Here is a 22,588-nt window from a genome sequence, read left to right as displayed (position 1 = left end):
AATTTGTCCTTCGTATGTGACAGTGTTTCTATGTGAGAAAATAGGACACTAACTCTAAACAATGACACCCCCGCACACATCGATAACAGCCGACAGTACTCTGTGAATTATTTGTCAATAGAATGAAATTCTAATATTTAATCATCTATTGGTACCTTACTTTCTTACCTTTATTGCCTGTTTTCAGATGAAACACATGTAGCCCAGGGTCAATGCGGGCTACAGTACAATGCAGACGCTTTGTTTACATAAACTCTAATGACACCTACATCCAAATCCTAACTCTATCAATCGATAATACAGCCATTGCTATTTCGATTCCTCTCACATTGGGTACAAACAACAAAGACTGCCCTGAATAATGAGAACATTCATGGCGTCACTGTTCTGCTGTTGTTGACCTAACCAAAATTGCATGCCAGGAAGAAAACCGCCTTCGAAAGAAAACCCTTTGTCTTAAATCACATAATCACATTTGCAGATGAACCGAGTGACATGGAATAAGCAGAAGAGTGATGAAAATGGTTTAGATTAGTATGTGTGGGAGTGATGAGTAAAATAATGACCTTGATTCACCACCTTCACTCAGCTTTTAATGCAAATACTTTACATGAAGTTCTCCTGCAAGTCTGGGTTCTCAAAGTTCCTCAACCTGCACGCTTCAAACCTGTTGATGGCATCACATTGGAACTAGATAGGTGGATGTTGGAAGAGTGTCTTGGCACATAATAACCTGCTGCGTCACTGATTAAATGTTAAATCATTCATCAAAGTAAATAATTACATAATTTACCTCAGCTTTGCCTCATCAAACACACACTTCACATGTGCTGCTACGTTAAGAGTGGGTACAAGTATTAATTGCGCCTTTAGAAATGATCAGAGGCTTCGAAATAGATCACCCAGTGATGTCAGGAGCTGAGTGCTTAACTGGTGTTGTAGCACTCTTAAAAACCTGCTTTTATATTTACTTATTGTTTTGAATATGCTTTTATGTTGTTGTGTTTTTACTGTGTGCACTTTTAATTTGTGTTTTTTTAGTTAGTTTTCGTTTGAGTGATGCTGAATGTGCTTTTATCGCTGCTTTAACTGTTTGCACTTTGTGTAGCACTTAACCTGCACTAATCATAATTCTGACGATAATGATGTCTTCCAGTTATTTAGCACTGCAGCTAAACCAGGACAGAGAATTCTTACCAGCTCCTTTACTGCTTTGCTCATTGTTCTGGTTTTAAGACCTACAACCTTACTGGTCTGGTTGACTCTTATTGTTGTTGCACTTTTGTACTCATAAGGACCCTCACTGACATAATGTGTATTAGGATTTATATAAACAGCCTTTATATTGCAGCCTTAATCCAAACCATTTTCTTAATCTTAACATAAACCAGCAGTAATTCCACCTCTACAACATCCAGACCTCTTAATGTTTGAGAAAGCTGCTGAAGATTCAAACTATATATGTGTTTTTGAGCTTGAACTACCGGTACTTATTCTTTAAGTAACTGTCGTCTTTTCAAAGGTCGAAAATAAAAATAAAATCAGTTTTGTGTGATCCAATCATCCATTTGCAGACTTTGTCTGCAAACCCAAAGACACTAATCAAACTAAACTAATTTTTGGAGTTCGTCTACATTGACAACAAAGTCAGAAGAAGTCTAAAAACATGATAAGATCTTCTACTAATGCTGCTATCATGCTGACTGAGTTCCTGAACCGGTTTTAGAGACAATTTTAAGTCTTCATCATTTCCTAGAATGTAATTTGGACTAATTATAGGTATTTGTCTTGTACACTTTGAGGTTGAGATACTGTCACTGTCTGTCACTCCATACTGACTACTACCAGTTAATGGAAAATATCTGAAAGTGAAGAACGCTGCTCCCTAAAGTAGCTTAGCAGAAACAAATTACCTCGTTCATTTCCAGGAAACTCTCAGAAAATGTTTACTTTTCCTGTGATATTTCAAATGATTTCCTATGAACCCGAAAGAATAACAACAACAGAAAAAGACCATGTTAGTTTGCATGAATATAATATAATATAATATAATATAATATAATATAATATAATATAATATAATATAATATAATATAATATAATATAATATAATATAATATAATATAATATAATATAATATAATATAATATAATATAATATAATATAATATAATATAATATAATATAATATAATCTGGCTTGTATTTCTGATGGAACTCAGTAATATCTGCACCTTATACCGTCACAGCAAAGTTCTGTTTTTGTGCTAACGTCTATAACATAATACAACAAAATAAAAAATAAAAGAAGCATGCAGCTGCACAGCAGGTGTTTTTCTGATAATTTGTCTTTGGCATTAACTTTGACAGAGAAGAGAGGGTGCAAGTAACTCCCCGCAGGGCCGGGACTCCCTGCAGGCAGTCTTTATTGTGCTGGATCTTTGAACCTGACCTTTGTTCCCCCCCCCCTTTTTTTTTTGTAAAAGCTTTTTATTTTCTGAAGTTATTAGTGCATAACTTTACTGACTATTAGTTGCTGGCTGATATTACTTTGGATTTAGTTGACTGAACAGGAGTCACAATAAACAAATGCTCAGAATTACCATACCTGACTTTCCCCAAAGGGATTAAAGTATCAATTATTAATATTATTATTATTATACCAGAATGACTAGTGCAAAAACATTCAGCTCCAATTACATATGTGATACTAAATGACACAAAGATAATGCTGTCAGTCAGCTGCATTCTCAATTCAGCTACAGAATTATAATTTAATGTTATAGAATTGAGTTAATTAAAGAAAAAATTAACCAGTTCTCTTTTTATCATCTTCTTTCATTCACCTGCTACTCACTAAAGAACTCATTAAATAAATAAATAAAATGCATGTATGCATACTGATGCATGTTTCAGTAAAAGCAAAGTGGGAAATGGCGTGCACAGGAAACAGTTTTTCCAACCGGTAAGTCAGGGAGAAGTCATTAAGTTTTTCTGTTAATGTTTGTTTTAAGTGCATAGGAAGCTGCAGAAGAAATTTGAGCAGATTTTCAATATTGGGAGTGAAATGCAATGCTACGGTCCGGTCACCATAATAACAGTAATTCTACAAAGCTACATTTTCCCTTTACACAGTACAATGCTGAGCTGGTGTCCTCAGATTCACACACTCTCCATTTCAGGGGGAGAAACACTTTCATTCTTGTTTAAAAGCATGAAAGGAGAAAGAAACTATCTTGTCATACTATATTAGTATATTTATGAGACCAACTAGGATAGCTGGTTGTGAATGATTTGAGCAGCTGAGAAATTAAAATATAAAATACGTATGGTATTAAGTATGGTAATATTATACACCCAATTTTCTCCACATCGAGTGCTGAGAGGTACTGCTTTCTTATGTTATTGGTCAGTGTTTGACTTCCCTTGACAAAGACAGACTGTGGTCATGTTCGTCACATCAGTGAATTATATTTTTATTTTCTGTCACATCATCTGTTTCATACTGTTGCATTATGCCAGCATCTAGATTTCATTCAGGCATTTTAGCCTTTGATAGTTTTCACTATTGAAAGACAAACAGGAAACATGGTTGGAGAAAGAGGGGGTGACATGTAACGTTTGAGTTAAGGTGGTATGTACAATAACAACTTGACTTCCAACATACTCAAACATACTCTCTGGAAGTCTGTAGAACGTGTACTTGAGACCTGTTGATGTAAAATGAATGAATGAATGAAGGAAATCAGCTTAATGTTATGATGTTTACAGGTACTGCTACAGAGCATCTGTGTTGCTATGAATTCACTAATTATCAGCATACTTCTATGTGTCTGCGGTGACCTGAAATGTAACCCCCTCTCTGGCAGAATACTGTAGGTGCTTTCCAATTACTGGGAAAGACACGATGTTCTGAAGCAGACATCACCACTTCTCTGTTGACATAAGGTTTTGTGAGTGGTGTATGAACAGGAGAAAAATATCACAATAGCCCGTTATATGGGCTTTGTATTGGAAAAGAGTAAAATCCACATGCTGCTTTTAAAGCAGAAAATTATTAATTCATTAATGTGAAACTGTTTTGTCAATTAATAGTTTAGTCATTTTTAACGGAACAATGCCAAAATTGATGATTCTAGCTTCACAATCTGCATGAGATTGAGATTTGCTGTATGTATTTACACAAATCCTACTTATGTTTGATCTTAACCATACAGCAAAGTATAGCACAGGTGCAAGTGTTACCACTTTTATCAGTTAAAACACACACACACACACACACACACACACACTGCACAAGTGACCAGGACACATTGTCGACACACTTTCTGTGAATTGGAAAACTTGTTCAATCTCAAGGACTTCTGGCACAAAAATAATATTTCGTGAGCTATAAAAAATGAGATATTCTTGAACTAGAAAAGAAACTAAAAACATTGCCATTGAACTGAGGACACTGAGCTTTTACTTTGCACATATTCTTTTTTTGTAACTCTAACATCGTCAGCAGTCTGGGGTTTTCAACTGGGTCATTAAAAAACACTGAGGTCAGTGAATCCTTTAAAACATCAGAAGGTTGCTTGAGGTTTTAGCTACATACAGTATGTTGTTCAACTAGCTGACAACATACTGTATGAATTTATTTATTCATTTATTTATCTATTTAATAAATAAATGCAAGTTCCATTCATGAATGACATCTAACACATTTCAGTATTCTGATAGTACTTATACTCTCTTTTCAAAAATGCTTGTTTTCTTTTTATTTGATAGTGCTAGTAAGGAAGTAGACAGAAAACACGGACGCGGTTATGACATACAGTAAGTCTGCGTTTTGGTTCATGACATTGGTATCACATTGACACAGTCTTCCACCATCTCAAACAGGAAGTGGTACCGGCCACTCCGTCGAGCCACTTCACTAGCCGTCTCCCCGCTGCAGCTGCGGAGCCCCGGCTTCAGGTGTCGCTGAGAGAGGAGGAGCTCTAAGGTGTGGGCAGAGTCTGCTTTTGAGGGGCTGGTGTGGGAAGCAGCCAGGTGCAGTGGTGTGAGCCCACCGTTGGTCTGAGCATTCAGTTCGGCTCCATGCTGCAGGAGAAAACTGGCCACGGCGACGTGGCTCCAGCGGCAGGCGCTGTGAAGGGGTGTCCAGCCGTCCACAGTGCGAGGATTAACTTTGGAGCCGGCGTTGAGTAAAGCAGAAATTACGTCAACATGGCCGCTGTAAGCTGCACGGTGCAGTGGAGTGTAACCGTCTGCATCACAACAGTGCACGAGTAAAGGATCAGCAGTTATCAACCTGTGTACTGTGGACAGCTGGAAGAGATACACAGACATATACACAGACAGGGTCAGGAAACAGTCACTATTTGATGTCGACATTATAGTACTGAGAAATCCACACACCACAGGCCACAATGACTAGCTGCACATTAACTTTTAAAGATACCTTAAATGAACCTCCAAAAATAAAAAGCTACCTAAAGTTCATAACTTAATAAATATATTGATGCTGTGTGTATAATTTTGACAGGAAAACAAAACTAAAATGTACCAATTTATGCACAGTTACATCCCTTTTCAAGTATTCCTGTACTTTTTCACTACTGCGTTGTCAATTTCATTTAAATTTATAAACGGACAAAATAATAATAATAAAACATAAAACATTTTGCAAATCTATTCGTTATTTATATCTCACTGTGTATAAAATGTATTGTGATTAAATTAGGTTGACTTTTACTTTGAAGTGAATCTTTGTTTAATTATCCTCAGAGTGTGTTAACAGCCTTTAAAGGTTTTCTGGTGCATTAAATTTGTTCTACTTCTGTTAGTTATTGCCTTGTGTTATGCAGCATCACACAGCTTTTCCAGTCCTCAGCCTAATTTCTGCATTAATTTACAACTAAAGTGACATCTGTGTCAGTAAATAGGCACATCACGACACACTTTGGCAAGATTCTGCTTTTTGCACTTACTTTGGTAGTTTTGGTCATCAGTCTGATTTAGTATATTACACTCATTTATTTACTGTCTTTAACACTTGTGTCCATTCTGACTTTACATTTACATTTACCAAACAGCCAAATGATACATTTTATTTGAAAAATGTTTTGAAACTAATAAAACATAAAAACTATACAACAAAAGCAACTTGTGGAGAAACTAATAAATGAATTGCGCGGACACTAACTGGCCGGACAATTTAATCAGGAAGCCTGACTCTGACTCAAACAGCAGTAATTCTAGGGCATTTTCCAGGGAGCTACTGTCCTTGATTGTGTTTCCATGCACTTAAGTAACAAGGTTACTCAGAGAAAGCAGTTTACATGCACTTTAAAAACCTGGTTATTGTAAACCTGTGTATACATGCACTCAGATCTCCTCCACCTTTTGACTATTTTGAAAGCACAGCTCACAGACTTTATCTGTATAGTGACAGAAAACGCTGCTTTCTGACTCTCTTCATCTTTTTTTTTTGCTGTGTTGGAGCAAAGTGCGTTGGTTGGAAGCAACTTATTTAGATTTCTACGAGGCACATTTGTGTTATTAGTCAGGCTTTAGGTGAACTTTGATATTACTGAAGTTGCTCCTTTTTCAGGTACTAAATTATCAATGGAAGCCGACACGCTGCTCCTGCTTTCAGACTAGAGGTTGTGATCGTTGTGCGCACTAGTGAACGTCAATGTGTCATATGCCATTGCAGTGCATCACTATATCCTTAATATCACTATTTTTAATCACATAATAATGTACAGTATATTGCTGTTATTGACAATGTTGAAATTACTCTTCATACTGGACAACACATCCCACCTGCTCCACAGTGTGTGGGAAGTTTATGCCATATTTCTGACAGCGTCTTTCAAGCTCTGTCAGAATGGATGTGAAGTACCTTCCATCTTCAGGTCTCTCCACAGATTTTCTATGGGGTAAGTCTGAGCTTTGGCTGGGCCACTCAAGAGCATAGACTTGTCCAGAAGCCACTCCAGCACCGTCTTGGATGTGTGTTTCAAGTCGCTGTCATGCTAAAATGGCAACTGTCACCTCACTGAAGTAGAGCAGGCTTTCTTTGAGAAACTCTCTGTACTCCCTGGTTGATCTGACTTATTTGACAAATGCTGCCATGATCAGAAAAGATAAAAACATAACTGACATCAAGATTTAAGTGATGACTAAATGCATTACTTTAATCATAACCTCCCAACATGGCAAACAAACATTCAGTAGAACAGGTAAAATCAGCTTAATCCACTGGTGAATGTGTTTCTGTAACATATTTTCCTAATTAGATCTTTTCTTTTTTTGCATTGCGACTTCAGTGTTTAGTTCTGTTAACAGCTGCTGTGCAGTATTGACAATGGGCTACAGACAAAAAGAAATGTATTGAGTAACTTAGTGTTTTAAAAAGAAGAATAAAAAAGAAAGGGGAAACAACACAGACACCAAAATATGCCATATATGCTAAGGAAGATGATGAAAAAAGTGCCATTATCATTTAGTGTTTGTTGCACTAAATACTTTTCAGATTCAAATACCGAAACTCAAAATCATGGGTGGTCAGCTTTTGTCAGCTGAGTTTGTTTGTAACCTTTCTTTAGGGCTACAGTAAATCATTACACAGGACATTACTAACTAAATGGAAAAGGAGATGGGTGAAAGAAATGGAGGGCAGATAAATCTTTGTGCTCTCTCTCTCTGCAGTTTCAGCTCCGATATGGAACAGCACAGAGTCTGCTAAACTACTTTTAAACTAGAAAGTGCTGTCAACCTGAAAGTCGAATATTTTGCCAATAGCTATAGCACCAAGCTCTACTTTGATATGAGCACTACTTTGAAGTCATTTTAAATGATGCCTTGCACACTGCATGATCAGTCTAGCTAAATAATAATAAAAAAAAAAACTCTATCCTTGCTATTGAGGGTTTGTACTGTACATAAATTAATGAACTTCGCTTTTCTTAGGTCCTTCCCAATGCGAGGGAAGTTACAGTAAATGCCACGAGAGCTCTTTTCCCACGAGGTGGTTGTTAGATGACAACACAAAAAATTTCCTTATTACATATTGTAAATTCAATACGTATATTACACATACATAATATATTATATATAATATGTATCTCTAACTAAATACATCTATATACTGTATCTGTAGACTAGATGGCCTGCTTGCCTTACGGTTAGTTACTAGATGGTCAAGAAAATAAGCTACTTGCTGCATGGTTTGTCTCTGCAGCAGTTTATTCTGGTGCTAGATCATCACTTACACGATTGTTTTCTGCTGCCCACAGAATTAGCTCCTTAGGTTTGTCTTTGAGGGTTTCTTCCTTTTCCAGATACCACTCTTCACTGTGCTCCACCTCCTCCTCCTCCTCCTCCACCTCCTCATCACCATCATCATCATCCTCCTTGCTTCCGCTCCACAGGCTGCTGGCTCCACGGGGTATCAGGTGTCCATGAGTATTCAGAAGTTCAAGCTGGTTGAAATCCTCAGGAAACTCCATTACAAAGTGTTTTTGTCATGAGAAGCCGAGACCTAACAAGACAGAAACACCAGATTTAGAAAGACGTGTTGTCTTTACTTACTGTCTGTTAATTGAATTTTATAAGTAGTTTTCTGTTAAATGCATCATCATTATGTACAGTGCTTATGTACAATTTTGAGCTACTCATTTCGAAGTATCTTCACTTTGATATGTTAAACATTTCAGAGATATATTTTCAAAATCCCATTTCCGGAAGTTGGAAGTTTTTCTAAAGTGCAAAAAAAAAGCTAAAATCTGTCATTTGTTAATTTGCTTGAACAACAACAAAAAAAAAAAGAGACCAACTTAACTGTATTTTTAAAGATGTAAGCAAAAAGCAAATTCAGTTTAATGTCTCAAAAACTGGGAAAGAGGCATGTTTACCACTGTGTTACATCACATTACACAATATAACACTTTTACTTAAGCAGAACTATTTTTATTTGCGGCATCATTACTTTTATTAAGTGAACTATCTGATTGCAAGGAGGTTGGAGCTGAGGTGATACACTGGTTTTTAGCTAGGTTAGTTAACAAGCTGTTTAACTTAGCTGTGTACGGAACAGTGAACTCTGAGCTGTGTGTAAAGTGCTGTAAACAAGCAAAACATCACTAGAAAAACATTTACTAGAGTTATAATAACTAACATATAATAAACTAATAGCTAATGTAGCTGCTCTTCACGTTACCGTTAAACAAAGCCGGTAACAACCTTAATGCCGGTAGCTACGACGAACTATGTCACACTTTACATATTAACATTGACATTACAACAGCTGAAACTAACATCGTAGCATTTGTTTTGCACATTTAAACACCAGATTTTACAAAATAGAGGAATGATTAAAAACTAATACACTTGTCTCACCTTCCACTTTCACTGAGTCAAAACAAACTACGATCAACTGCAGCGAGTTCACCTGGTATATGTAGTTATTTACAAGGATATCTTCATGCAGGCGCACTACTGAGAGAAACAGTTAAACATCACTACCCATAAGCACTCGCGGCTGCTTACCTCTTCTTCATCTATCAAATTAATGATAGTTCAGACGACGACGCTTCCTGTATCCACCATCTAGCGGTGATTTCGCCGCATCGCATGAATCTTGAGCGATGTCTGATAGAAAATCGCATCACAAGCGAAAATAGAGAAAGATAAATAACGAGCATGGTGATGTATTTGAGCCATAGACTTCCAAATTTAAATTTTTATACACATATCACACATATACACACACATTTATATACACATATAATTTAAAACACTCTAAAAGGCATTTAATAATAGGACACCAAATATTGCACAACCGGTAGATCTCCCTGACCCTTAATGAAATTCAAGACACTTCTGAGCATTGAGCGTTATTGTGAAGTAAAACATTTCTTTCTTTTCTCCTCTAAATTAGTCCCTAGTGATTTGTATGGAGATTAAATTCATCAAAAGGCACCACAGTAAGAAAAAAAGGCTCTAAACAGACTATATTAGCAACAAGTGCACTTAGTTGGGTTGGATGGAATTAGCCTGGCATATTTTAATTTAGAAAATTACATAATACACAGAAAAGGACAAAATTCACAAATTTACCAAATGTGAGCTTTGAAATACTGTGCAGGTGTTTTGCCTTAATAACATCTGTGTTTTCATTTAGGTATGCAGATGAAAGATATGTCCTCCAGCATGTATTTTACTTATTATTTACTTATTATTTCTTTAAGATTGTGAAGTATCTGGCCTTGTTAATTTGTGTACAGTGCTCACAGACACCATCTTCGTCTATCTCTATGAACACATACTTTATGATTATAGCCCACATTTACGTTTTTTATGTCCCTCATACCAAATACGATGCAAAAGTCTTTCAAACATCTACTTTTCAAACTTTTTATTTATTTATTTACTTTTGCGGCAGCCTCTGTAACCTTTGGGATGAATGACTTGTCCCTGTACGATCATTCGAGCTGGGTATTGGTTATTCACTTGCTGAGCATTCATGACCCTGATTCTGTAGTTCAACAGAAGCACAAAAAAAAAATCACCAAGAGAAACTAAAAGAGCTGTTTGCAGTCTGTACGCATTCCCGCCTACAGTGATGCATCACAAATTAGTTACTGCACAAACCACATGTTCGGCCCCTGGTGAATTGGAGCATTGTAATAAAGTAAACACAGTGTCTCCACGTCTATTTATCATTGTTATGAGTTAGACAAGGTGCCTGCACTGCTTGGTAATCGGGTGTTAGTTTGTACTTGAGCTGATTAAATCATAAATGAAACAGCATCTATGGAGCCAAACAATACGGACATTGTGTTGGTGCAGCTATAATGATACTCCCAATCTTTGTTAAAGTAATGTCTTATTATTTTTCTCCACACAAAGGATGGCCAGAGAAAAACCAGCATGTTATCATGTAACAAGTAGAGACTCAGAGACACTATGGAATAAGGTGTTTACAATGTTAAGCTATTAATACTCAGTCAACTAAAGGATCTATGTGAACACAATACCCATAGATCTCATCTAGTTACAAAACAACAATGCAATAGCATCCAATTTGAGAATGGAATAAATTATATTTGAGTGTTATGATTAATTGTATATTGAACTTTGTAGCCAAATGTAGAGAAATTAAGAAATTAATATGTGAAATGTGAAACTATTGGTTGAACAGCAACGAAAGACAGTAACAGGACCATTATTCAATTCTAATATGGTAAAAATAAAAACACTTGAGAACACAATTCAAATAAAAAAGACAGCATATTCTTCAAACATGGATTGATGGGATCTGTGTGTTGCTTAAGTGTTATGATATTGCATCCTCCAACCTTATTGCCTTGGGGAGGTCTTAAGGTCCAGTGTCATAGGTCTCTGGAGAGAGCTGCAAAACTTCAAAGGCTCTGGTATCTCTGGTTTGAAGATCAGATGCTTCAGGCAAAATATGTAGATGAAAATTACATCATTCATCCATGTGAGGTTATCTAAAAATTGATTCATTGCAACTGGACTCTTTTCTTCTAAGTTCAAAATGTTTCACTATTTATCCAAAAACCATCTTCAGTCTGAGGAAAGTTGATTAGGGACCTAAATGTACCCTCCTGGTTCTCACAGGATCCAAATAAGCATGTGAGGAGGACGTCAGAAAGGATGTGGGTAGGGGGGAGTTGTTAGAACATAACAATCATGCCCTTGTACCCCCTCAAATGGGTCATTAGGTGTGCCCTGGCTGGTGGATGTGTAAAGTGGTCTTAATGCTCCTGAGAATGGAAGAAAAGGCAGCATGAAAAATGGGAGACAGATTGCGCCTGAGACCTGCAGATTCTGATCCTGAGGTGTTGCTCCTTCTGTGTAGAGGATGTCTGTTCTCCCCAGTATAGAGTTTTGGACACTCTTTACTTTAATGGTCCAGAAACGCTGACCAGAATAGAATGTCTTTATTGTCCTTGTGCATGTACAAGGGCATTGAATACAGTCTTTCTCAGTGCAGTGCAAGACTAAAGAGCTTAAGAGGAACAGAAAAAAGAACTCAAAACATTTAAAAACTGAATAGAAACCTGAAAAATTACAGGTCTTGTGAGTATTATGTGTAGTTCTCTCATCAATCTCTGGTTATCTTGCATGCAGACTATCTGCCAACATGTTATTATGTTATTAAGTGTGAATTACTACAGATTTGGTATTGCATAAACAATTCTGAATTACCGATACGATTAAGGAACAAGTGGTCCCCATGTTCTTGCACTTTCCACGCTTCCTTTGTATCACCACTTATCACACTCATGACGTGATTCAGTTAACGGATATTAGCGCCAATGAATGAATGTGCGAATAAATCTCACAACATTATGTTAATTGCTTTTGTGTGAATATTTGACACAAATCCTCGTTTGTTCACGTCGGATGGTTTAAAGTTGTGACTCACGGCGAGTAGAAGTGATCATCAGCGAACAAGTCTGTCCTCTTATGTAACTGGATTGAAAACATTTGATTATCCACATCATGTCCGGGGCGCCCAGGTAAAGCACAGCACGTTTGCAGAATAATTTTCCCCAGTAATTAACAAACAGCCAGGTCTTCGACACATAATAATTCCAGTGAAAGATGTTTGAAAATAATAAAGGGGTTTGTGGTCCCTTCTCAAATGATTCTAAGATACCCTGTGGAAAAGTAAATCATTGTGGTCCTCTCCAGATGTTAATGACATTTCCATAACAGCATCACTCTACCCACCAGATTATTCATAGACAAATGTTGCAGTCACATCACCTAACAACATAAATCATTTCATGGTTCCCTCAGTGCAAAGGGAGCTCATACATTATAAGTGATAAGGAATCTGACACACGTAGATTTGACCTCAAGAGAGAAATAGCAATCAGCAATTTTCCATCTCTCCTACTTTTGGTTTTCATTTGTTATTATAAAAGCAGAACCACTGAGCTACAAGCTGCTGCTTTGAAGCTTGTTTTCATCTCCTCAAATGAGGCGACTACCATCTGTTACTAATCCACATGAAAATCAATGATACTGCACATCAAAAATAAACACTTATAGGTCAGCTACAAAACATTTTTCTAGCCCTTATCAGAACTCCCAGTGCCACTTGATGTAAGATGCCAATAGCCATGGGTCCTTTTCTTAGGGTTTCTATAAACCTGAAGTGTCTATGATGCTCTTCCTAGAGCTCTGTCTGATCATGCTGCTGGTTTTGATGCCCTCTGCTGCCTGCTGGCTGTGTTGTCACCTGTACATCTGCTGTTTTGTTGTTGTCTGCTACAAGGATTTGAGTTCAGACTCCTTGGAGTTGAGCTACTAAAGTGGCTTTTTGTAAGTCGTTGATGAACCAATCAATCAAAAATACACCATGCACGTGGGTCCACATGTCCACACAAACACACACACACACACACACACACACACACACACACACACACACACACACACACTCCTTCTTTCAGCCTATGAAGTCAACCTCTGAACATATGCAGCATCTATCGATGCAAGCTGCAGGCGAGCATCGCACCGCTGAGCTCTGGACCTGCTCCACGAATTGAGCCAAAAGTTTTAGGTGTGAAGTCGATAGGAGTGGGTTCATTTGAGCTCATATTCTGCAGGACCGAAAAAAAAATTGTAATAAAAAGAATAAAGAGAGAGAGAATTTCTTTATTGCATTTTTTGAACTCCAGTTTTCAATATTTCATATTGGATCATTAGATCCAATATGAACTGATACTAATTCTCTCTCTCTCTCTCTCTCTCTCTCTCTCTCTCTCTCTCTATCTCCATCTCTCTCTCTCACACACACGCACCTCTGTAGTTGAAAAACAGCAGCCGCGCCGCAGAAAACTCGCATCACGCAACTTGTTGCTTCGGCTTCAGCGTCTCCGCATCAGCTCAGTGACAGATGAGCAGGTGAGCAGCCGACAGGCTTAACACGGAGCAGGTGTGTTAGTCTGCACAGAGAGAGAAGGGAGGAAGAAGACAGGCACAAAGAGTGACAGCATGAGGGCTGTGCGTGTTTGCTTATTGTTGGTCATCCTCTGGATGTGCAGCTGTGACAGGGCAGCATCAGCATCAGCAGCAGCAGCAGCGGGACACGGATTTAACGACACCTCACTTTTAGTGGAGAGGATGTTTTCTTACAGGGAGCATTTACTTAACATTTCGGGACAGCTGGATAACCGCACTTCGGGCTTTTTCCTCCTGGACTTTGACGAGGGGATGCTGGAGGACTGGCGCTCTCTGGCCAGTAAGAAGCGCCGCGGCGGGGAGTGGCAGGACGGGAGCGTGAAGGCGCTGCTGGTGGCCGCCTACTCCCTCATCATCGTGATCTCCCTGTTCGGAAACACGCTGGTCTGCCATGTAGTGGTGAAAAACAAACGCACCCAGTCCGCCACCAGCTTGTTCATCATGAACCTGGCCGTGGCAGATATCTTCATCACTGTCCTCAACACCCCCTTCACCCTGGTGAGACCCCCCCCCCCAGTCTTAGTGCTTGTTTGTTTGTGCTGTTTCAAACTTTCTTTACTTTCATCATGATCTCTATAATAAAGAAACCGACTCCTTAATACCTGAATCACTCCATTCAATTACTTATTAATTTCAATCTTAATTGGCTGTTTATTAACCCAAACACGCATCACTGCTGTGAAGTCATTGATTTTCTAATTAAATATTTAATTACATGTGAGTTTCTAATCACTTGAAGCAGTGGTAGAAAGAGGTTGATGATATCAACATGTACAGGATACCTTATGCATGGCGTGAACTCTGTGTAAATGCGTTTATTCCCCTCAGGTCCGCTTTGTGCACAGCACCTGGGTGTTTGGAAAGACCATGTGTCACATCAGCCGCTTCGTCCAGTACTGCTCCCTGCACGTCTCCACTCTCACACTGACTGCCATAGCACTGGACCGACGACAGGTTTGTCTCTCAGGAGGTGAAGCAGTGATGCTCCTCACTCGTCAGAGAGGATCGCCTTTTACACTGTGTGATGGTATTTTCTTATGTGAAGTGTTAGTTTAAAGTGTTTTATGTGAATAAGGTTTAGTCCCAGTTGTTTATATAGGGAGGTAATAACAGTGTGTGGACACTCTGATCCGATTGGCGCTGATTGTGGCCAGTCATCGTGGTCATCCAGTGTGGATTCTGCTCACATTTAACCTGAACCGCTACAGCAGTTGTTTTCCCATATGAACTCCAGTCAAGGTCCAGGGACTCAAGTGCCCTTTCACATAAGCAGCACACAATAGGAGATTGGCCCTGTCAGATACTTTCTCACCTGTCACCTGGAACCACTAGTTGGTTCAGTCGAGGTGTCGTGCCTGCAGTGCAGGAAACAGGATAACAGACAATAAGTCTGGTGTGCATTGTTCTAGTCACATGAAACAAATGTCATCAACATGCCCTGTTGGTCACTATGAATTCTTTAGACAGTGACCCATACATTCAATCAAGCATTAAACAAACTTTGCACTAGAGGGAGCTGGCAATGTAAAGTCAATTTAATCTGGTTCAGCTCCTCCAGTTAAGGTCACACGCAAACGTACGACAGTTTGAAACCTTTACCTTTATTAAAATGGTACAAATAATAGAGCATCAGATAAAGGGGAGCGAATAAAAGGGTCCAAACAACAGGCTAAAAGTAACAGACAGGTATAGAAGGAAGTTCTGGGGTTGTAATGCTCAACAGACAATGTGACAAGGAGTGAGTGGACGGGATCAGGTGACTACCAAGGAGTAAATAAGGAGATAGGTTGCAGGTGAACAGGGGAGTGGGATGTGTCAGGTGGCTTTAGCAGCCGTCGTGGGATATTACTGCAGAACAGGTCTGAACCAATGAGACAGTGAGTGCATGTGCACAGGCAGACAGAGACATGAAAAACAAATTATATGACATATCATTTGTATCCACATGGACATTGCTTCAATAGACCACTTGAAAAAACAAAATAATCAAATTAGAATTGATGCGAACATATGTTTGGTGTTTCTAAACCCAGGTCACTGCTGCACTCCACGTGCTTTGTATGGATCTCAAAGGGCTAATAAATAGTTGAACATAGTAAATAGTGTGATAGGATGCTGTATATGAAGGCAAAAAATAATAATCTGCTTTTGATCTGTAGTAGACGTTTGTCCACAACTACCCCGCTGCCAAAATAATGCATCTGTTGAATAGTAACGAAAGACGTTGCACACACGGATTCCCAATTCCATGTAAATGTCAGGTTACTGGGGGTTTCACATCTTGTCTTGTGAAAGCACTAAGATGCTCGATAACGCATAACAGACATGGATGCTTTGCCAACATCTTATCGTGCATGTGAAGAAAATCAAATAAACCACATTGGCTGATCTGAGCGAGATACTTTCACCTACTGTGTTGGGGAAAGTCAGTTTTGAAGAGCGAATGGGACCGTCTGTCAGGCCAGATCTTTTCTAGTGGACCAGAAAGATCTTCAGGGACTCCCAGAAATAATAGCCACCCCTTAATCCAGATTGACAAATCCTTTTTAACTTCAGTGGGGGTTGTGGTTAAAAATCAGCAGTCTCCAACTTTTTGCCCCTAAGTGAGCTTGTTTGATTCAAATGACACGTGCACGCACACATGCACACATGCACACACGTCCCAGCCATTTGTAGCAAACACCTTGATTCTTACAGGTACTGTAATTTAAGTTGGAAGTTTGCTTTAAGTTCAGTCAAAGTTGAAAACACAATATTAGAACTGATGTAATTGTTGCAAGAACAGACTGTTCAGACAAAAGAGAAACTACCTTCAGAAGTAGAGTCCAACTGAGCACACCGACTGTGGATCTGTGGGACCAATTCATCCAAAGAATCTAAAACCATTCATTCAACACCTTTCAACTTCAGATTCAAGGATTTCAAAACGTCATCAAAATACACAGTTTCATCAGGACTTTTTTTATTTGGACCCAACTCTGGAACTTAAAATCAAGATTTCCCTTGAAACACTACTAACCCTCTCCTAAAACCTTCAGTGAGGGTTTAACATTTGTTAGTGAATTCAGAAATGACCATGACTCAGCTGGCGACATTTCATCTGTTTTAGGTATTTCACACCATCTTTAAAATAGACTCAGCTGTTTATTTATTCGTTCGCCATGACCTCATATTTATACTTTTTTTGTTAGTGTTTAATACGTGTCACTGGAGTATTAGTAAAAAATGTTCATGCACTGAAAGTGGACTTGTTAATGCTATCTTATGCTCAGTCAGCCCTTTAACCAGAGAAGATCTGTAGGTTGCAAACAATTATTAGAAGAAAAGCAATAATATGTGTTTCCATTAAATTAATTAATTAATTAAAAATAACATTTATAACAAGAAGGTCTCTTATTATCATACATACTCTAATATGGATTTATGGTGTTGGATGGATAATGTATGGGGTGTGTTAGTAAAATCTATCTTTCATAATTCCCTCTTTGAATCATGCTGTTCTAAGATGTAGTTCTGTCACATACCGTGTGATTCAGCAGTCACGGAGTCACTGAAGGTTTTAGATTAAGTGGCATCCTACAGGCAGCGTGGGGATGAAATTGAAAGAAAAATAATGTTTTTTGGATTTAAATTCTTGCCTGAATAAGAATTCTCTCACATTTCTCTCACATAAGTGTGAGAGAATAAGAGAGAAGGAGGGGAGGCTAAGAAGAGAACATTCGACTAATCTGAAACACTATTCCATAAAGTTCTCTAATGACGTCCTTGATCTGATGTCTGTACATTTATTACAGGTTAAAGTCTTTATTGTCCCTCTAAATGAAATAGTGTTAGCAACAAACAGCAGCGTACTGTAAGAGAAATGAAAAAAGACTTGACATAGACGTACAAAGTGGAAATTATACACATAAAGTAAAATGTGAAGGTAACAATGACCTTTTGACACAGACCTTACTCCTCTAATCCTGTCACCTTTGCCGTAAACATGAATCTAAAGCGCTGTTGTCGCTGTAATAAAGAGGGGACACTTCAGGGCTGTGTGCAGGTTAAAAGCTGTGATTGGCTTTTACAGCTGTGTCTGTAAATGATGCCTTTCATTGACTTTTTCCTGAAACATAACAATGTAGAATTCACACAGTGAAAGTCTTCAACGTCCAAAACCTGTTATCACTGCCAAACACCTCCCACCTGGTGACTCCTCTTAGGGCACTCTACAGCCATTTCAGACTGTCATGAATCACCAATTTGTCTCGCTGCTGCAGATGTAGTCTTGCATGCCTATTATTTATGTTACCTTGGGAGCTGAAGCAAAGTAGTGGCCTACACATACAGCACCCTGTTTTTTTATGTTTCAAAGTTTACACTTGACTTTTAGCAGATTGATTCTGTTCTTTATTCGGTATTGTAAGGACTTCACGGGCAAGTTGGTTTAGAAGTTGATGACATTTTTAGGTCCAGTGTGACTTCTGCAGACAGTTGTGAACTAGGATGGGCTTGATGGGATACAAAAACGGGCTCATTACTACTAATCACATAACTACCAATCAGAAAAGGTCAAAACACCAAAAACACCAAATGTTTAAAGCACTCTGGTTCACACAGGCTGTCGGGTAAAAGTATGAGACATGAGGTTTGTAAGTGGCACATAGGAGTGTTTGAAGGGAGCTAAAGCTTTGGCTACCATCGTGTCCAGAACCACAGAATAGATAATAATAGCAATAAAATGACATGGGTGGCCTTGAATAGATGAAGCAGATGAAAGGATGGAAAGTGCAGCACTTACAGCAACTGAGATGTTTTTCTCCAAGACTTTCAAGACATTTCATATTAGATTAGATTAGATAGATACCTTAATAATCCCAGAATTGAAATTCTGGTGTTGCAGTAGCCATTACACAGAGAAACATACACACACACACACACACACACACACACACAGAAGAGAATAGGAATAACAAAGGAAAAATACATATCTAAACACATCTAACAGCACAAGACGGAAAACAAATTGCACCTTAAGTTGCACACAGTTAAATCTACGAAACAAAACGGGCAACTAGCAAGCATTCTGTGCAGTTGTATGTTGAGATGATTGTGAAATATGGCACCAACATGCAATCTTGCATAAGTGATATCAGTAACTTCCACTGCCTCTATGTTCCTGTAGGTCCAGCAGATGCCCATCCTCTTTTTGAACGCTGGAATATATCAGGATACACTGATACATGTGCTGCATAACGCCAAATGATTTATGTCCATAATGGATACACATTATACACATCGCATGCAAATCTAATTGTGCGAGGTGATGATAATTTATAGGTTGAGAGGATTCATCTGAAAACAAAGCCAGCAAATGCAGGTTTTCATTTAGGCAGCTAATGTACCAAAGTTAAAAAGCTTCTATTTTCAGAAGTAACAAATTCACATGTCCCTCATAATGGAGACATTTGACTGTTGTGCAGGTAGCTGAGAAAAGATGCACTCTGAATTACCTGTGTAACAGTGAGGCAGAATGAATGCAAATCACATGCAGTCGTCTTTAAGTTAATGTCGTAACATGTTCGGGGGCTTGTCAGCTGCTCTCGTAACACCATTATTTGCTTTTGTACATTTGATGTAATCAGGATTTCCAGTCCATAATGTAGCAGTATATGAAAATGATTTCCACTCAAACAGCGAATGTACTTCAACTGTGGGTCAGGTTTTGATGAGAACTCTTATGACTAATATGACCTCTGCTTCTGATGGAAATCACTTTGAACCAGGGGCTTACAACCATGCTGAAATTCAACTTAATTAAAGAAGCCCCACTCCTTTCTGAATAAAAGTCAAAATTTTATTTGAATGCATCTGCATAAATATCCAACATACAACTCTCAGGAGCAGTGATTGCATTGTTTGCTTTGTTATTAAGCCATTAATCATCAACAACTCCTTCCTGAATACAAGATTTTGCTTCTATTTTTCCCCATCTGCTACAGTACATTGTACTATGTAACCAAAAAACAAGATCAAACACTGCATCATGCCCATCTAAACAAAAAGGATCATGTTGGTGACCAGAGGGTTCATTCTCGTAGAACTCAAGAGAGATCTTCTTATTCGTTTTGAGAGAATATGGGTTCACATCTATTTTCTATATCCCAACAGTATATGAAGCAATTAACATTTGCTCCACATGAACCAAGTATAATATAGTTTAATGGCTTAACAAGTACAGAGTTAATGCATCAATATTACTGATCCAGTAATTTAACACTGCTGCACAATGGGCTGTTATATAATGTGAAAATGCTACTTAAAGAAACGTATTGAACTGTACCACCGTTCTTGTCATATTGTACATGTCTACAGACTCTCCTTTCTACAGGATAGATATGAAAGCAGCTCGGAAAGAGATAAAGAAAAAACCCAACAACAGGAATAATAAGCATAACAAATGTACCTCACAGCAACTAGTCTGGATTTTGTTACCACGCGTTAAGACAAATTAATTATTATTTCTCTCTGATAGGATGAGTGTTGGTTGCTGTGTGGGTAAAATTATTCTTTGAGTGTTGGTGTTTTTGTAATTGAATACAAATCATTTTAGCATGTGTAGTGTTAGTGGAGCTGATATTAAACCCCCAAGTGAATCAGTGTATTGTATGTCTTCTTGTGCGTGTTTGCACTGACTCTGCTCACATGTGATTTGTTTTCTCAGGTGATTTTACATCCTTTGAGACCACGAATGTCCCCAGCTCAGGGTGGTGTTTGGGTTGCTGTTATCTGGATAATGGCCAGCTGCTTCTCCCTCCCACATGCAATCTACCAAAAACTCCTGACTTTTTCATACAGGTAAAATACCACACACTCACATATGTTAATGAAGTAAGCTTGTTTGTGAAGTGAATAGTGATATTTATTGAGGACAGCAACAGAGAAGGGCTTTTAGATTAGACACCTCACTTGTCTTGATGTACAGAGGCGTGTTGTAGATAAAACAGTCAAGTTGTTTATGAAATTTTTCATTAGCTGCAGAGTGATGCTGACCTGTGACCTGTGTGTTTTCTCCCCCTTGCACTACAATCCACTTCACCAGTAAGGAGAAGGAGCGAAGCCTGTGTGTCCCAGACTTCCCCGAGCCATCAGATGTATACTGGCAATATATTGATCTCCTGACCTTCATATTGCTTTACATGCTGCCCCTCCTCATCATCACTGTCTCCTACACCACAGTTGCCCGCCGACTGTGGCGCCACAATGCCATCGGGGACACCACAACAGCTCAGCATGCTACCCAGAGAAGAAAGCGTCGGCGGACCTTGGCCATGTTGCTCCTGGTGGTCGGAGTGTTCGCTGTTTGTTGGTTCCCCCTCAACTGCTACGTGGTGCTGCTGTCCAGCCAGGCCATCCACTCCTCCAACGCCCTTTACTTCTGCTTTCACTGGCTGGCTATGAGCTCCACCTGCTACAACCCTTTCATCTACTGCTGCCTGAACCCCACTTTCCGCCAGGAGCTCCGGCTTCTCTTCGACATGTGCAGAAGGAGACGAAGGGCGGCGGTCGGATTGGAACCTGAGCTCCGTCCTGCTGCCGCCGGCGCTCCTTGCCACAGGACTGCCTGGCCCGATGATAATGATTCCTCGCGTCCAAGTCACGCTTTGTCACACCCCGACCAAGCCTCATCGCAGCAGATTCGCGCCTCTTCCAATCAATCCCACGATCTGAAAGATACACACGTGCTTTTTACTGCCAAGCATGTCCTCACCGGGAGAACTGACATCCTCTCAGTGGAGCCCATTGTGGCTGTGAGCTGACTGGAAAGACTATAGGCGACACTGTCATGGGATTGACATGAGCTCCTCAAATTCTTAATCCTGCTTTATGATTTCCCCAAGCCATCCAGAGAGGACAGGAAATCTTCAAATCTCAGAGATGTATGGCCGGGCCTACACAGGAGATGATTCCAGTGATGACTTCAAGCTGGAAGATTTTCTAGCTGCAGGATTTTCAGAATCATAAAATTACTTTTTTAGCAGGTTTATCTTTCTCACGCCGCTTTTCACACTATTTCTAGCATCTTTTTTGGTGCATTGTTTGTCCAAACCTCAGTCCTCGCTCCTTTGAAGAACTGAGGACACAATCGAACAACAGGGTCCATTTAGCAGCTGTTCAGGCATCATGCGATCTTCCTTCAGTAGGAATAGTAAAAGTTACAATTTTTGTGTCTCTATGACTTCATGTTAATCTTGGAAACAGGAAACACAGTCTCACCATCAGGTCTGTTTAGCAGATGTTCTCGAGCTGGAACAATGTGCTTATGTAATGGTCACGTTGGCAAACTGGGTTGATAATTGTAAAACTTCTTCAGCTAAAGTTTATTAATATATTTGTAGAAAGAAAAAGAGTAGAAAAGTGCAGCAGACACAACAGAATCTGATGTAACTTCTACATCCAAAGGATCTTGTGAAATAACAGGCACTGCTATCGATTTTTTGATGGAACATCTGAGTCTTTTCTTTCGACAGCCTTCACAGGCCTGCATGACTGGCAGGGTGGCAATAAAGTTTATTCATCCCCCAGAATCTCTGTGAAATAGAAAAAAAAAAA

The 22,588-nt window shown here is 39.0% G+C and overlaps 2 protein-coding genes across 2 annotated transcripts; one reads left to right on the top strand and one right to left on the bottom strand.

Moving 5' to 3' along the window:
• Positions 1 to 4,820: 4,820 nt before the first annotated feature.
• On the bottom strand, positions 4,821 to 9,438 carry ankrd49 (ankyrin repeat domain 49). The gene is made up of 3 exons (XM_026358708.1): positions 9,392 to 9,438; positions 8,266 to 8,534; positions 4,821 to 5,314 (listed from the first exon to the last, which is right to left on the bottom strand). The coding sequence occupies exons 2-3, from the start codon at positions 8,500 to 8,502 to the stop codon at positions 4,838 to 4,840; spliced, it is 714 nt and encodes a 237-aa protein (XP_026214493.1). The 5' UTR covers positions 8,503 to 8,534; positions 9,392 to 9,438; the 3' UTR covers positions 4,821 to 4,837.
• Positions 9,439 to 14,113: 4,675 nt separating this feature from the next.
• Positions 14,114 to 21,795, top strand: gpr83 (G protein-coupled receptor 83). Its single transcript, XM_026360487.1, has 4 exons — positions 14,114 to 14,491; positions 14,822 to 14,947; positions 20,700 to 20,833; positions 21,078 to 21,795. The coding sequence occupies exons 1-4, from the start codon at positions 14,156 to 14,158 to the stop codon at positions 21,793 to 21,795; spliced, it is 1,314 nt and encodes a 437-aa protein (XP_026216272.1). The 5' UTR covers positions 14,114 to 14,155.
• The last annotated feature ends 793 nt before the right edge of the window (positions 21,796 to 22,588 follow it).

The sequence above is a fragment of the Anabas testudineus genome, chromosome 1, assembly GCF_900324465.2.
Source record: "Anabas testudineus chromosome 1, fAnaTes1.2, whole genome shotgun sequence".
NCBI classification, from domain to species: Eukaryota; Metazoa; Chordata; class Actinopteri; order Anabantiformes; family Anabantidae; genus Anabas; species Anabas testudineus.
The sequence above is the reverse complement of the archived record's forward strand: the minus strand, read 5'-3'. Positions and strand labels throughout refer to the sequence as shown.